At 49.5% G+C, this 13647-nt stretch overlaps 1 protein-coding gene across 1 annotated transcript in view; it reads left to right on the top strand.

Annotated features, from left to right (window-relative positions):
- The first annotated feature begins 269 nt into the window (after positions 1–269).
- CCDC3 (coiled-coil domain containing 3) overlaps positions 270–13647 on the top strand; it is a 45292-nt gene continuing 31914 nt past the window's right edge. Inside the window, exons 1-2 of the mRNA XM_086610835.1 lie at positions 270–676; positions 1666–1840. Coding sequence (XP_086466961.1) covers positions 270–676; positions 1666–1840 — 582 coding nt within the window. The remainder of the gene's footprint in view (positions 677–1665; positions 1841–13647) is intronic.

Raw genomic sequence — 13647 nt, 5'->3', positions numbered from 1 at the left:
GGCACCCTCCACTTGCCCCCTCCCCCCCCCCCCAGCCCCTCGCCCCTTTGCACCCTTTCGCTTCCCTGCCCCTTCGCACTGCCACCTCCCTGCCTCCTCCACCCCGGCCCTTTTGCACCTTTCCCCCAGCCCCCTCGCAGCCTCCGGGGCAGCCCGCAGCGGCTTCGGGCCGTCCCCCACCAACACCCCTCGCAACCCCCTTAACCCCGCTCCCCTCCCCTGCCCGCCCGCCGCGCCGCGCCCCCGGCCCGGCCGCGGAGCCGCCCGCGATGCCGCCTCCGCCGCGGCTGCTGCCGCTGCTGGTGCTGGGCTTGGGGCTGGGGGGGCGGGCGAGCTGCGGGGGGGGTTGCCAGTTGCCCAGCGAGTGGCGACCGCTCAGCGAGGGCTGCCGGGCCGAGCTGGCGGCGATCATCGTGTACGCGAGGGTGCTGGCGCTGCACCCCGACCCCTACGGCGCCTACAACTACCTGCCCTGGCAGAGGGGTCCCCCCGGCAGCCCCCAGCAAGGAGCGGGGGGGCTCTTCTACTCGGCAGAGATCGAGCTGCTGTGCGACCAGGCGTGGGGCAGCATGCTGGAGGTACCCGCCGGCTCCCGCCTCAACCTCACCGGCCTCGGCTACTTCTCCTGCCACTCGCATACCGTCATGCAGGGCTACGCTTATTTCTTCTTCCTCCGGTGAGTCCTGGGATGGGGGAGGATCCGGGGGGAATCTGGCTCCGCGGCATCCCCGCGGCCGGGGGGATGCGCGCCCGCCCCTGCCCGGGAGGGTTCGCTCCGTCCCGCCGCCGCTCTCCCCGCAGCGGCTTCTCCTTTGCGCGTCCACTCACAGTTTCATCGAGAAAACGAACAGCCAAACCCCATAATATTCCAGCATTGCCGGGCAGCTGATGTGCGGGGAGCTGCTGTTGAGTAGCTCCTGGGTGTTGCTGCTTTTGTTTTTATGGCGGGACGGCCACGGCGCTGGAGAGGAGCCAGTGCCTGTTCGCCGAAGTTTGGCGTGAGAGTTTGAAACTCATCCCCGAATACTCACCCGATAGCTTTCTCCCGGCTCTCCCGAGTCCCAGCCAAATCCTGACTTTGGGCTCATCGAAAAAAATGAGAAAATTAACCACAATGTGGGAACAGAGCCATCGCCGTGACCTTTCAATCCAAGAAATTCGGATTGAATTTGTTTGTGAAATACAACTCAGTGGCTCGTTTCGGTATATTCTTACACCGGCTGTGTAATGAAACACGATTTGATGCTGTCTAGTGCTCCGTCTGTGGCAAAGTCTTCAAGTACGTTTTAGACAAGTTATTTATTACTGACTACTTGAAGGAGTACTTAAACTCCGTGATCAAGGGCAAAGTGATGCAAATTCAGTAGGAACCACGGGCCAAAATATACATTTGCCTCATTCACGGGGTTTCATTGATGTCTGCAGGGTGGTAGGAACCTGTTAGGTCCTTACTGCTGCTGCCTGGTCTCGTCCTCCATGGTGGAAATTGCCGTCTTGGCTGCCAAGTGCCAGGAGAGCTGAGCCACATGCTGTCTAAAAGTCTGTCTGTGCAACTTTGGTGGCACTTGTTGAGCCAGGCTGAAATACGACGGGTGACTTCTGCAGGAGAGGAAGCGCCAGTCAGCCTCGCCTCACAGCGGGCTGCCCGTGCAATTTGTGTTTCAGAATGGACGAGAACTACATCCTCCTGCCGCACGGAGTCAACTTCCAGGAGGCGATCTTCCCCGACACCCAGGAGAACAGGAGGATGTTTGCCAGCCTCTTCCAGTTTTCTAACTGCTCGCAGGCACAGCATGTGTTGAGCTTCTCCAGTGACTGGGAAATTCAAGAGGACAACCGGGTAAGGGATTTATTTGCTCCCCAGGGCTTGTTTCCTAAGTGGGCACAGGCATTCCCTTTTCCCTTGCAAATGTATCTATATATGAATGCAGAGCAGCAGGTCCTTGATTTTCCTGGTCCTTTGGCGGTATCACTGGCAAAGTAACACAATAGTGGGGAGGTGTTGAACTCTGTTTTCAAAGGTGACCTCTGTGTTAGCTCTTTAGCTTTGCGTGGACCTGAGTAAAGCTTGCTATCCACCTGTTCATGAGCAATAGGTTGGAAAGCAGTATTGCTTCCTATACTGTCTTACTCCACCTGGGTTATTCCTGAGTTTGCTCTCTCTAGACTCCATACTTTAACTTCAGCTGAAATGTTCAGGAGCAGAGCCTTGCTTTTTTACTTCTGCGTTCAACTCCAGTAGTGAGAGCGGCGCCTGGACCACGACAGGCTCTAAGGGATTATTCTTGCCTAACTCCACACAACAGCATAAACATCTAGTTCTGAATTCATCACCCAAAGCTGTCTTTATAGTGGCTGGGAAGAATAGACTTTTGAGGGCACAGTTAGTCTGAGTGATGAGGGCACGGTTCGTCTGGGCTGTGCCAGCACCTACTTCTGAACAAGCTGGATGAAATGCCTCTTTCTCCTCGCAAGAGAGGCCGCAGCCAGTAGTTCACCCTCTAGGCAATCCTCCCAAAAAGTACATTTTTGGTATGGAAAGTCCAACCATGGCCATTGTTAGTGGCTTCTGAGCCCCTTTATGGGGCTGTAGTCTGTGTAATAAATGCAGGATTTCAATAAATGCTTCCTTGGCAGTGAGGAGCAACCTGCAGTTGTGTGTGTGCATGTTCTGGATGTGCACACACAGTTACAAAAGTGGAACTTGGAGAGTTGTTTTAGTGCCAAACCTCGTTTTATGAGGCTGGTGGTTTCCACTGGCAACCAAGGACATTTTAAGCATTTCTTTAGGTCAGGATGGACAAGGACATGTGTCATTGCTTGTGTCTTCTGTGGATTCTTCTAAGACACAATATTTACGTATGGCAGCAGGTGCACTAGTGGCTTGTTTGGGAGATGGATGGAGGGAGCTCTACTGGTAGCTGGCTGAGCCCTTTCCCTTCTGCAGCTGGCCGACCGCCAGCGTACAAAGTTTGAGCTGCTGCATGGCCGTCTGGAGAGTGACACAACCCTGCTCCTTGGGATGCCCCGTGAGAGAGTGTTTCCTCACTGCTGGTATTTTGGGGAGGGAGTGAGGAATGGTGATGTTCAAATATATATCTGGAGATAACAGCAGGAATTGACATTTAAGAGAAAATGAATCCTCTTACAAGCAGATTGCAGAGCCGCAATCCTGGCTGGGCAAGAAGGGGGAGACGGGGAGCCCTGGTCCCAGCCCTGCCTCCTCCCTGCCAGCCCGCAGGCTCCCCAGTGCTCCAAGCAACGTATTTGGCACGTAAAGGCTCTGCCGCTGCCAAATCCACAGATTTTGCTCCGGGGGAGCAAGGTGGCATTGGGGAGCCACCAGATCCAACTCCCAGAGTGTGCTTGTGATGCCTCTCCATTGTTTATTTAGCTGAGCTAAATGCAGGGGATCTTGATGGTTTGGTGGTCGTTCATGCCAGCAGCGAGTCTCGCCAGTTGGCTTTAATGGGAATCACAAGGCAGAAACCTCCAGGGTAGGCTGGGGCAACCGAAAGCATATGTATCAAAAGTGCAATTCAGCTGTTGCGCTCTCTGACCCCGCGCAGCTGTGAGCAGATTGAGGGGGGATTAGAGCTGCTGGTCGCGCAGACCGGGGCTGGGGGCTTTACGTACTTCAACACCCACCCGTCGAGGGAATAAATTCAGCGCAACTGACGGACACTTTGTCTCCCCTTCGTAATGAAAAGAAAAAGCTTCCTCTGCACCAGTTCAAAATAGTTCAGGCTGACTGTGCTCCCATTCAGCTCCTGCGTCTGTGTTTGCCCAGCCGAGCGCCGGCTCCCGGCGCCTCCGTGCTCCCGCCTGGGAAGGGGATGATGTTTCCGGCTGCCACATTACTAGGAATTTGTTCCTAAGCTCTTCCCAGTGCTGATGCCCATGTCCAGGGTGCAGCTCTCTTTAGCATTTTGCCTCTCTCTTTGCCTTGTCACCTCCAACAGTGTCTTTCCTGATTGCCACCGCATCTGCTCGCATCCTGTCACAGTGCAAACAATTTCCATTCCCAAACACACTTGGCCAAGCTGTCCCTTGCCAGGTCCTGAGCTGAAACCTGTGACGTGCGCCAGGGTCGTGGCACACACAAAGTGAGCATTATTTGGAGCATTGTTCTTGAAGCTTTTTGGAAAAGAGGCTCTTAGGGAGCCTTGGGACACCCAGGGGAGGCTTCTGCGCTGGTGTCAAGTTGTGGAGATCTTGGACAGAGAGGGAAGGGTCTTCTGATGAGGCTCACACTGCAGTGAGGCATCAGAATTCTCACTAGCTGCTGCATACTGACATAAATTTCTAGTTAAAATCCATCACGGATGTTTTGTGTAGTCAGAGGGAAGAGATGGAGACACTGAGATCCTCAGATCAGAAGACAGATGGAGTGAAGGTCTGGTTCCAGGAGTTAGTAGTTAAGGTCCTGCCACTGGGTCTTGAGACAGCTGCATGCAGGAACATCTTAAAGAGTGGGTCTGTCAAAAAGCAGCGTGCCTCAGTAGGTCTGGGATAAAGGAGGGATGAAATCTCCTGTTTGCAGCTGGATCTTCTACTCCAAAAGGCTTTTTGAATCACTGTATTTGCTCCTGGCCCTGTGCCCTATTCTTGATCTATTTCTGGGATGGACATTTTAAGGCAGAATTTGGCACTGGAAGCATGTGCAGTTGCAATGAATAATTCATGTTTGTAGCTCTGAGGTGATAGAGCCCCGTGATGGGTGAACGTCTTTAGCCTCACGTAATGCTGCTCCCAAGGAGAGGTCCGTTCTGCAGAGCATGCCTGAGCCAGCCATGGAGCTGGGGACCCAAAGGTGACCACTGATGTGCTGTCCTCCTGCTCACCCTCTTCTCTCTGCCATGCCCCTTGCATGCAGGCTGTCTTGTCTGGGCTGTCTCATGGGGTGAAATGAGGAAAACCCTGATGGCTCCTTCTCCTCCACCCAGCAATCGTGTCTGATGATGCAAAAGAGGGCAAAGAGATGTGCAGGAACTTCTTGATGCACTGGAGTGCACAACCAGCCTTTTTGATCACAGGAAAGCCCTTTTAGTTTTCGGAAAAGCCCCATGGTGCATGGCGAAAGGAGGCCAGATCCAAGGCACATCTCGAGGACAATACATTCCTCATCCTGGGCCTGCTGTTGTCACTGGAAGCTAATTCCATCTGCATCTTTAAGCCCCTTGCTGTCTGGGCTGACGGCCAGATGCTGCTTTCCAATAGCCCCACAGTCTCATAAATTCACTCAGGTGCTTGTTCTGGCGACTCTGGAGAGCAACCGTAGCTCCGGTCGGCGTTTCTTTAGGTGCTCACGTTTTAGCTTCCAGGTTAGCAGAGGCAGTAATTAATTGGGCTCCATCCTGACTATTCTCACAGCCCCTTAGTGACATTTGCAGACCTCCTGCCTTATTCCGACTCACTGTCACAGCAGTTTCTGCAAGGTTGTTGCTAAAGCCCTGAGTTCCCACCAGGTTTGGGGTTGGAGCTGCGTTTGTAACGAGTGGCTGCAACTTCTTGTGGAGTGAGGAGCCCCTTTATGCAGCATGTTGCAGGTACCTGGGTCTCAGGTTTGGCCCAGCCCCAGAGCTGATGTTGGTGGAGATAATAACACTGGAATGCTCCTTTTTCTGCTTCAGAGTTACAGTTTTAGTCGATTCTTCCCTCCATCCACCCCTGGGAGAAATGCAGTATTCGCCTATCCAAGGATTCCTGCAGTCACAGCAGTTTTGTTTAATAAGGTGCTTTTATTAAAGAAAGGAACAATCAAGAAGTAATAAAAAACTCATTAAAATTCTTAAAAGCTCCATGTTTTGGCCCAAGTCTCATGTCAACCCCCTAAGGGAAGACCCACAGAGTTTGCTCCTGCACGGGCATGCCAGGCTGTCCCGTACCCATCAACGGGCAGCCTCTGGGTTACCCCTGCCTCAGGAAACCACCCCAGATGCCTCTTTTCCTTTACCCTCTGCTTCCCCCAGTGTCCCTAAAATTGCTCACAAACCCTTGCCTGCCTCCCAGTTATTCTCTGGTGCAGCCAGTGGTGCTGATGTTTCATTACTGACGCTTTTAGGGAACAGCTTTGCGAATTTTTCTTGCTCAAAAGGAGTCTGAGGGGTCCGACCTTTTTTTGGGAGATGGGGATGAGCATTTGGTGATGCAACCAGCACCCTCCTCCAGGGATGGAGAGGGGGAACAGGAAAATCCTGAAGGCCCAGAGAGCATCTGTATGTGCCAATGCCTCTTTCCCATGCCAAATTTTTCTAATGGCTGAGTGCTAAACGACATTTTTCTACGCACAGGAGGTCGATTTCTGCTTGCCCAAGCTGGGAGATGGGAATCAGCTCTGCAGCTTCCCCCTTTCAAGGTGCCTGCTGTTAAGCCTGGGGATGATGCAGTGGGTTGGGACTGAAATCTTGGCCCCCCTGCAGATTTCTATCATTTTCGTGCAAATCTAGAGGCTCTAATTTCTCCTCCTGACTTGGCCTTCTGCAGGGTGGTGCAATCTCATAAATAAGACCTCATTGCATTGTCTGCAGATGAGGGATTACACCGAAGTGACTCTAGTTCTGGTGATAATAAGGTCTGTAGAAGTGTCAAACAGTGCTTGTAGTTATCTATTATTCAGAGGGGCTTTAACTCCTGGTTTAGTCAACAGGTTGATAGGGAAACGTGGTCTTTTGGCCTCCCCTTTTATTCACGTTGCAAAATGACCCCGTGTGCATCATAACGAGGGAATAACAGTGACGTGTCAAACTGATCGTGAGCAACTGTGAGAGCACTAGCACTGTGATAAAGCCCACGGAAATTAAGGAGTTCAATAACTTCAATTAAGCTCGGCAAAACTGCAGGGGAGATTATATCTTGTTAGTAACCTCTCTCCCTGCATTGCCTCTTCTCCTCTCGAACATCAGAGCCACAACCACGCTGTTATTTCAATTGATTAGTTGAATGGACTTGCCTTCTGAGAGACCTCCAGAGATCTATCTGGGTAATAATAAAACTTTTATGAGAGTAGTCAGTGACCCAAATGAAAAGCAAGGTAATTAGTGTGTTAGCAGGGCAGTCTACAAATACCTGCTTAGCATCTTTGGGCCTAGGTCCTCTTCTCCGGTGGCACTTCGGTTGCTGCTACAACCTGATGCCCTGATTAGGACACCTGCAAGGCTTTGGAGCAGCTGAAAAAAGACCCGGATTAGAAAGCAATGTAATAATGGCCTCGCCATTATGCAAAGCAAAAATTAAATTAAATGGCATTCTTCCTCTGTGGAAGTAGAGGAAATGGTTTCAGAGCTATTTGTATTTTAGCAACAGCCGTGTGCATGAACTGAGAGCCACTGGGTCGGATCATTCCCTTAACCCATCTGCGAGCAGAACATTTGCTCAGCAATGGCCTCTGCCTGTCTCTTCCCTGATGATCTCAACCAAGCGAATGATAGTGGCTCTCGTTCAGCGACGCTTCACATGGCCATGAGAGCTTAAATCATGGAGAAATAGCAGCTTACACAAAAGCTCTTTGGGCTACCAGAGAAGGGCTTGAATAACTTTTGCTGTAGAGACCTGTTTTGCTCCATCTCCCCAGCTAACGTGTCCTTGGAGAGGGGAAAAGAAGAAGGAAAGTTGGAGAAGTCCCCATCATTTTTCTGACCTCCCTGATTTTGAGTCTAGACAGTGATTAAATAGCATCAGGGCTAGAAAGTGTGGATGGGTCCCTGCTAGAGAGGTGCCTGTGGCATCTCTAGAGAGAGTTGGAGCTGCGTTGGATGCAGGGACCGAGCTCTTCCTGCTGTGGCTGAGATGGACATCTGTGATGCTGAAGGTGACCTCGCTACATAAATCATGCAAATCCTGGCCACTAGAAAAAAGTGCTGATAACCATAACGGTTTTCAGCTGAAATTTCATCCATGGTATCCATTGAGATAAAATGAAATAACAGTTTGGTTTTGGTCTTTTAAAAATTAATCACTTCTGCTCTTGAGGAGTTCCCTCTCTGCTTCGAGTGCTTTGAGAGGAATTGAAGGACTGGAAAATGCCAGTCATGGAGTCCAGAGCCAGCAGTTTTAGGGGAAAGAGTGATCTGGAAAAAAACAGACAGCAGCCTGGCTTGGTTAAGACAGTTTTCTTTAATTCTTGTGTACTGGTCTTTTGTGTTTGCCTGTGGCATGAGCCACATAAAGAATTCTCCCTTCTCTGGTCCTAAGGCACTAGGGAAATAGAAAATCTTCTCAGCTCAAAACACTGCTACATGGCAAGGGCAGGGCTAAAAGACCTCGAAATAGATGAAAGTAAGGTCAAATATCTAGAGGTTTGAAAATCTTGGTTTACATTCGGTTTCTTGCCCTGCCATTTGTTAGAAGAGTTGTTGCTCCATCAGCCTAACAGCATGATAGAAAGTGTAAATCGCTTCTGGGTTGTTTTAATAGTGATTTACAGTGCTTTTGTTTTCCTCCCAGAAACCCACCCAGAGCGCACCCCCTTCCTACGGTCTGTCTTTAATTTGAATACATGTAAGCAATATTAGATGAAATGGAGAACTGCTGACAAGTGTCTGGGGTGAGGGGAGGCCACAAGACAGTTGATATATTCGGATAACATCCCCAGGAGTCTTTTGGCTTAGAAATGGCATTGACTCATTTCCAAATCTTCCCACCCAGCCTGTGGTAGGAAACTCTTAGAGGTCTGATTGGCATCTCCCTGTCAGTTTTTTATCTTCCCACATGCACACAGACTGCTAAAATACAGAATGAAAGATCAAGGAGGAGTTCAAAATAGTCTTATCCACGGAACATTTCCATTGCATATGGTCTTTCTCATATTTATAGCACCCATAAGGTGTTCTGAGCACTTCCCAGGAGGGAAATGGGGAAATTTCTCTATTTTCAGTGTGTCTCTTAGAGGCGCCTTATTTCTGTATCAGTAGGCAGGTTGTCTGACTGCCATGTACAGTGCAGAGTTGGCCTAAGGTAGCATGGGAGCCTTGAATTTGATGTCAGTTGTGAACACTCTGAATTTGGGGTTGAATAAGTTTTTCCCCACTCATCTATAGTCTTGTCCCCACAGGCAGCCGTGATGGGTGGGGAGCTGCCAAGGTGAGGCCTCCAATTTGTGCTTTCTTGGTACCAACATAGGTTCAGGATGAAATGAAGGGAGTCCCAAATTGATGTCCTAGCTCCTGGTGAATGAGTCTGGACCAACTTGCTTCCTATCAAGCAGTGCAGGTTACTCGAGAGCACAGTTCTCTCTGACTATATTTTAAGGCACATCCAAGTACATGATATCCTTAAAAATATCTGGTTTCCAGCCTGCTGAGCAAGGAAATGCCTACATAGCCGTGGGTATGTGTGTTTTTGTACCTGGCTGCCTCCTCTGAAGGGCCAAACAGTAGTCCTTCCAGGAATTGGTAACAAATGAAGACCTACATGGCTCCAGGCTGCTTTTAATTATTCAAAGCCACACTTTAAAGAAGTTCTGCCAAATACACTAAATTATTCTGTATTTCATGGCATGAGGCTGTCTGCTCCTGTACATGAACTTGGTGACAAGCAGGCACCTGACTCCAGACCCGGGACACCTTTTTGGCTCTCCATCTGGCTTATTCCACTGCCACAGGAGTGGGAAACTGCTGGTGGCCACAGAGGTGGTTGGTGATTGTGGGCTGAGCTATGCACGTTGAGAGACACTAAGATGGGGCTGAAGGGACCTTGTTGTCCCTCCTGTGTTTCAGATCCAAGGCTGCCTGGAGGCATGCTGTACCCTCTAGATTTCCAGCCCAGAGGTGGCTGAAAGACCTGCAGTGACGCTACTGAGCACGGATCCTGCAGCAGTGCTAGTTAGCTGGACAAATATTTTTTTGCAAATGCCCAACTGCTGACTCTTAGCCAAGGGCTGAAGCAATGTCTTTCCCAGTCATGTTAGAAAGATTTGGCTACCTGGCCAGGGCTAAATCCATGGTGTGTAGCTCAGGTGGGATGTTGCTGCGGTTGTCTCAGGATAGGAAAAGGAGATGGGACTGTTGCTGAGTCGGCCACCTTTCCTCTGTGTTAGCACAGAAGTGGCTGAGTTGGGAGACACCTCCCTCTGAGGAGGGCAATGGAAAGTTTGAAGCTACCCCCACGAGCATCTGCATGTGAAGATGGGCTAGGAATTGCAGCACTGTAAGAAGAGATGGACCTCTTCTCCATGCCCTCAGGAGATGATGCTGTCATGGGAAAAGCAACAATCAGAAGACATGAGAAGGCCACAGTTGACTTTGGTCCCTTGTCTCCTGCCCTGTGTGTGTTTCAGTGACTCCTCTGCTTTTCTGCCCTGTCCTCCTGTTCCTGACCTTCCCAGTGCGGGAAGTGAGGAAGGACATCCCACCACCATAGACTGGGGAGGGTGAAAGCACTGATCAGCAAGGGAGGCAGCCGGTGGAGACCTGGGTGGTTACTGGAGCAGGGAACTGAAGTACTGAGCAACACATGCTTGAAAGCACTTATGTTTGCGGCCAAATCATCTTCCTTGACACAGATTCCTGTACTCAAGGTGCTCCCCAGAGAATATGGGACCTGGCCTCCAAGGAGGAGGCTTGAGGCTGGTGTTCCTGCAAGGTGGACATATTATCTTACTGACCCAAGACAAAACAAAATATGAAGTCCAAAGAAGCAGATCAAGGATGTTTTTGATCCAGTCATGCTTATTATTCATACTTGTCCCATGAATTTTCAAACTTAGAAAATGAATGTACTGACTTAGCCTGAGAGCTACTAGAAGATGCTCAGATATGTCTCCTGGCACCCCGCTCACGGTAACCCACTGTGACCTTATTTCAGTGTGTCTGATTGGATTGAGAATAACAGAGAGAAGCAAACATCTGAGTTGGGTGTATCTGGCTCTTCATCTGCTTGGATTCTCCTAGACCTTGGTTTGGCATGGCTGTTTTGGGGAATACATTCAGATTGAATCTCAGGAAAGTTTGATGGGGCAAGAGCAGCTAAAATGAATGAGGGAGGTCTGCAAATTCTGTGTTGTTCATTACAGTTGTGGAAACCACCAAGCCCTTCTTTAAGCTTGCTAGACTGTAGATGTGTTAGATGTTTCTGCATGAGCAAATTCATGCTTCATGTTGGTGAGGAGTTGGGAATGATGATTCACATGGACCAAGAGTCCTGGGCTAGGGTCTGTCCTTGATGCATACGCTGTTCTTACAGGTACTGTGGGCACAGGCGGTCTTTGGTTTAGTTGCTGGCCTCAGTCAACCTTGAATCCAGGGAAAAGTCTTTTCTTTCCACTTGTCTCTCTCTCCTGACCCACCTGTGAGATAGATACAGAAAAAGATGGAGCAAAACATTTATTAAAATCAATAGCCACCAAAATCCAGCTGGCAGCTGGCAGACGGGACACCTGTAATGCTGCCTGTAACTGGATCAGCCACTGCGGCTTGAAGGGAGAGGAGATCTTGCAATTTGGGACATATTTTCTCCCAGCCCATGCATTTCGATGTTTATTTTCGCAAACGCCAAGCCAAGTTGGCTCCAAGGCAGCAGTAGTTCGAATCCCTAATGGAAGCTGCAGACGGAGCCTTTTAAAGCCCGTCCTGCCTCTGCCAGCCGAGCGCCTTTCCAAGTTCCCCTGGAGAAATGTCCTTGCCCTGTTGCACTCTGCCAGGAGTGGCCATGCGGTGCCAGCCTTGGCTTTGGCACTGGCCCTGGAGGCACGTAGCCCTTTGCAGCAGCTGATGTGAAGTGACAAAGCAGAGCGACTGGTTTCAAGGGACTGGGAGTATATGGTTTTGGTGTGACCAGTCGCAGCTAGTTGCTGCTGACATCCTGCAGGTGCCTCTGGCAGCTGACACAGTGACTACTTCCTTTTGCTGCCCCAATTTGTGGGGTTTTTTTGGAAGAATGCTGCTACCACTGTTAGCCCAGTTATCTGTAAAATGAATGATGGTAGGGAAGAAATATAGTGAGGGAGAAGCAAATTTCCATGACGCCGTATAATGTGAAGGGGAAATGATATGGCTAGAATGCCAGGTCTGAATTTCTGCCCAAAAAACTTAAGAGCAAGCAAGCAAAAAAACATTTCCTGAGATCCGAAAGCACTTAGTGGACTTGTCCTGCAGTATTTTTGCATTTCCTAGATCAGTGGGGAACCAGCAGAAGTACTAGCTACTGCAAGGGGGATGTCAGTGCAGTGTTTTGTATCGGGACGAGATGTGGGACTAAAATGCAGGCTACTACTTACCTGCTGTTATCCTCCAACTGACTCATCTTCATCACCGTGCAGGGGTAGCAGGAGAAGTATTCCCATTCTGCAGATGGTAAAAGCGAGGCAGGTGTGTTAGGCTCTGTATTGCAGTCCAGTGGAGATGATTCGCTTTGACCCAGGATTTATCCCCACTGGGATTAGAAACAGCTGTCTGAACACTTTTTCTGTCTGTAAACTTATTTGTCTAAACCCTGTGCCCTTCCCCATCCGTGACTTCCAGCCTTGTTGCACAGGCAATGTCGTACTTCAAGTAAAGAGATGTGTTCAGGTGAGTGACACATGAGCAGCCAGGGTTTGGCTGTTTATTCAAACCAAGGCATGTTGGTGGTATGAAGTCTGGCTTGCTTCTTCAGGTGGAAGGTGACACGTATCCTCTTCATGGCCTCAAAAGACAATGGGTTTATCACCTCCATTTGTCTTCACTGTATACCCATTTCAGAGCACGTTCGTTTGTTTGGCTTCCTTTTTGTCTTTCCAGAGCCTTTAGACAGAGTCTGAAGACAATTATGTTCTTCTGGATGTTTTTGATTATTTTTTTTATTGTGGAAAAAATTCAGTTAGTTGCTTAACTGGATGATAGTTGGGCAGAGAAAAGAAGGAAAGTCAAAGTGGAGGAACAGCTTATACTGACATTGGCTGAGGATAGGAATAGAAATTCAGATGCTGTAAGTCCCCATTTCCATTACATGGGGAAAGAAGTCCTGTTTCAGAGCCTATGAAGCATGCACATAGCAGCCACATCCACTCAAAATCCTCCATTTCATTGCAGAGGAGGAAAGTTCTTTTCCACCTTAAAAGCATCATCTTAGGCTGGGGAAGAGGCGGGATAATGAGGAAGGGGCTTAGCCACAGTGGCCATGGGGGACCTCTGCCAGATGCCAGCCCATGCTTTAGAAGAGCTCTGAGGTCTCAGATGAGTGGGAGAGAGTTTCTTCATGGTCTATAAAAGATGCCTCAAAGTGAGAATCTCTGTGTATGTGGCTTATCTGTGGAAAGGAAACAGGCAGCTTATTCTTGGTCTATAAGTACCTCTGTTGAGGAGATATCTGTGAGTAGAGACAAAGAAAAAATAACAGATGTGAATGAAAGAAAATGAAAAAAAAAAAAGAAAATAGGAAATGAGGAAATAATCCACTGAAATGTGTAGCCAACTGATGTGGTGAAATCTCTGTCATTTACAAGGCTTAGGTAAGGCTGGGAGATTGTGGTGGGTCTCTTAAAAGAAGACATGCTTCTTTTGCTGCCTGCCTCTAGAGGAAGATCCATTGCACGGGCTGTGAAATGGCTCTGGGAGGGACTATGTAGGGTTTCAGAGCACTCTGTCCCTGTCACATTCCTCAGACTGGATGGCTGTGGTCATGGTAGTGACTTGCTCCCTCTGGAGAGGGTTTAGATCCTCACAATGTGGC

Source organism: Tauraco erythrolophus, chromosome 4, assembly GCF_009769465.1.
Source record: "Tauraco erythrolophus isolate bTauEry1 chromosome 4, bTauEry1.pri, whole genome shotgun sequence".
Lineage (NCBI taxonomy): Eukaryota > Metazoa > Chordata > Aves > Musophagiformes > Musophagidae > Tauraco > Tauraco erythrolophus.
The sequence above is the reverse complement of the archived record's forward strand: the minus strand, read 5'-3'. Positions and strand labels throughout refer to the sequence as shown.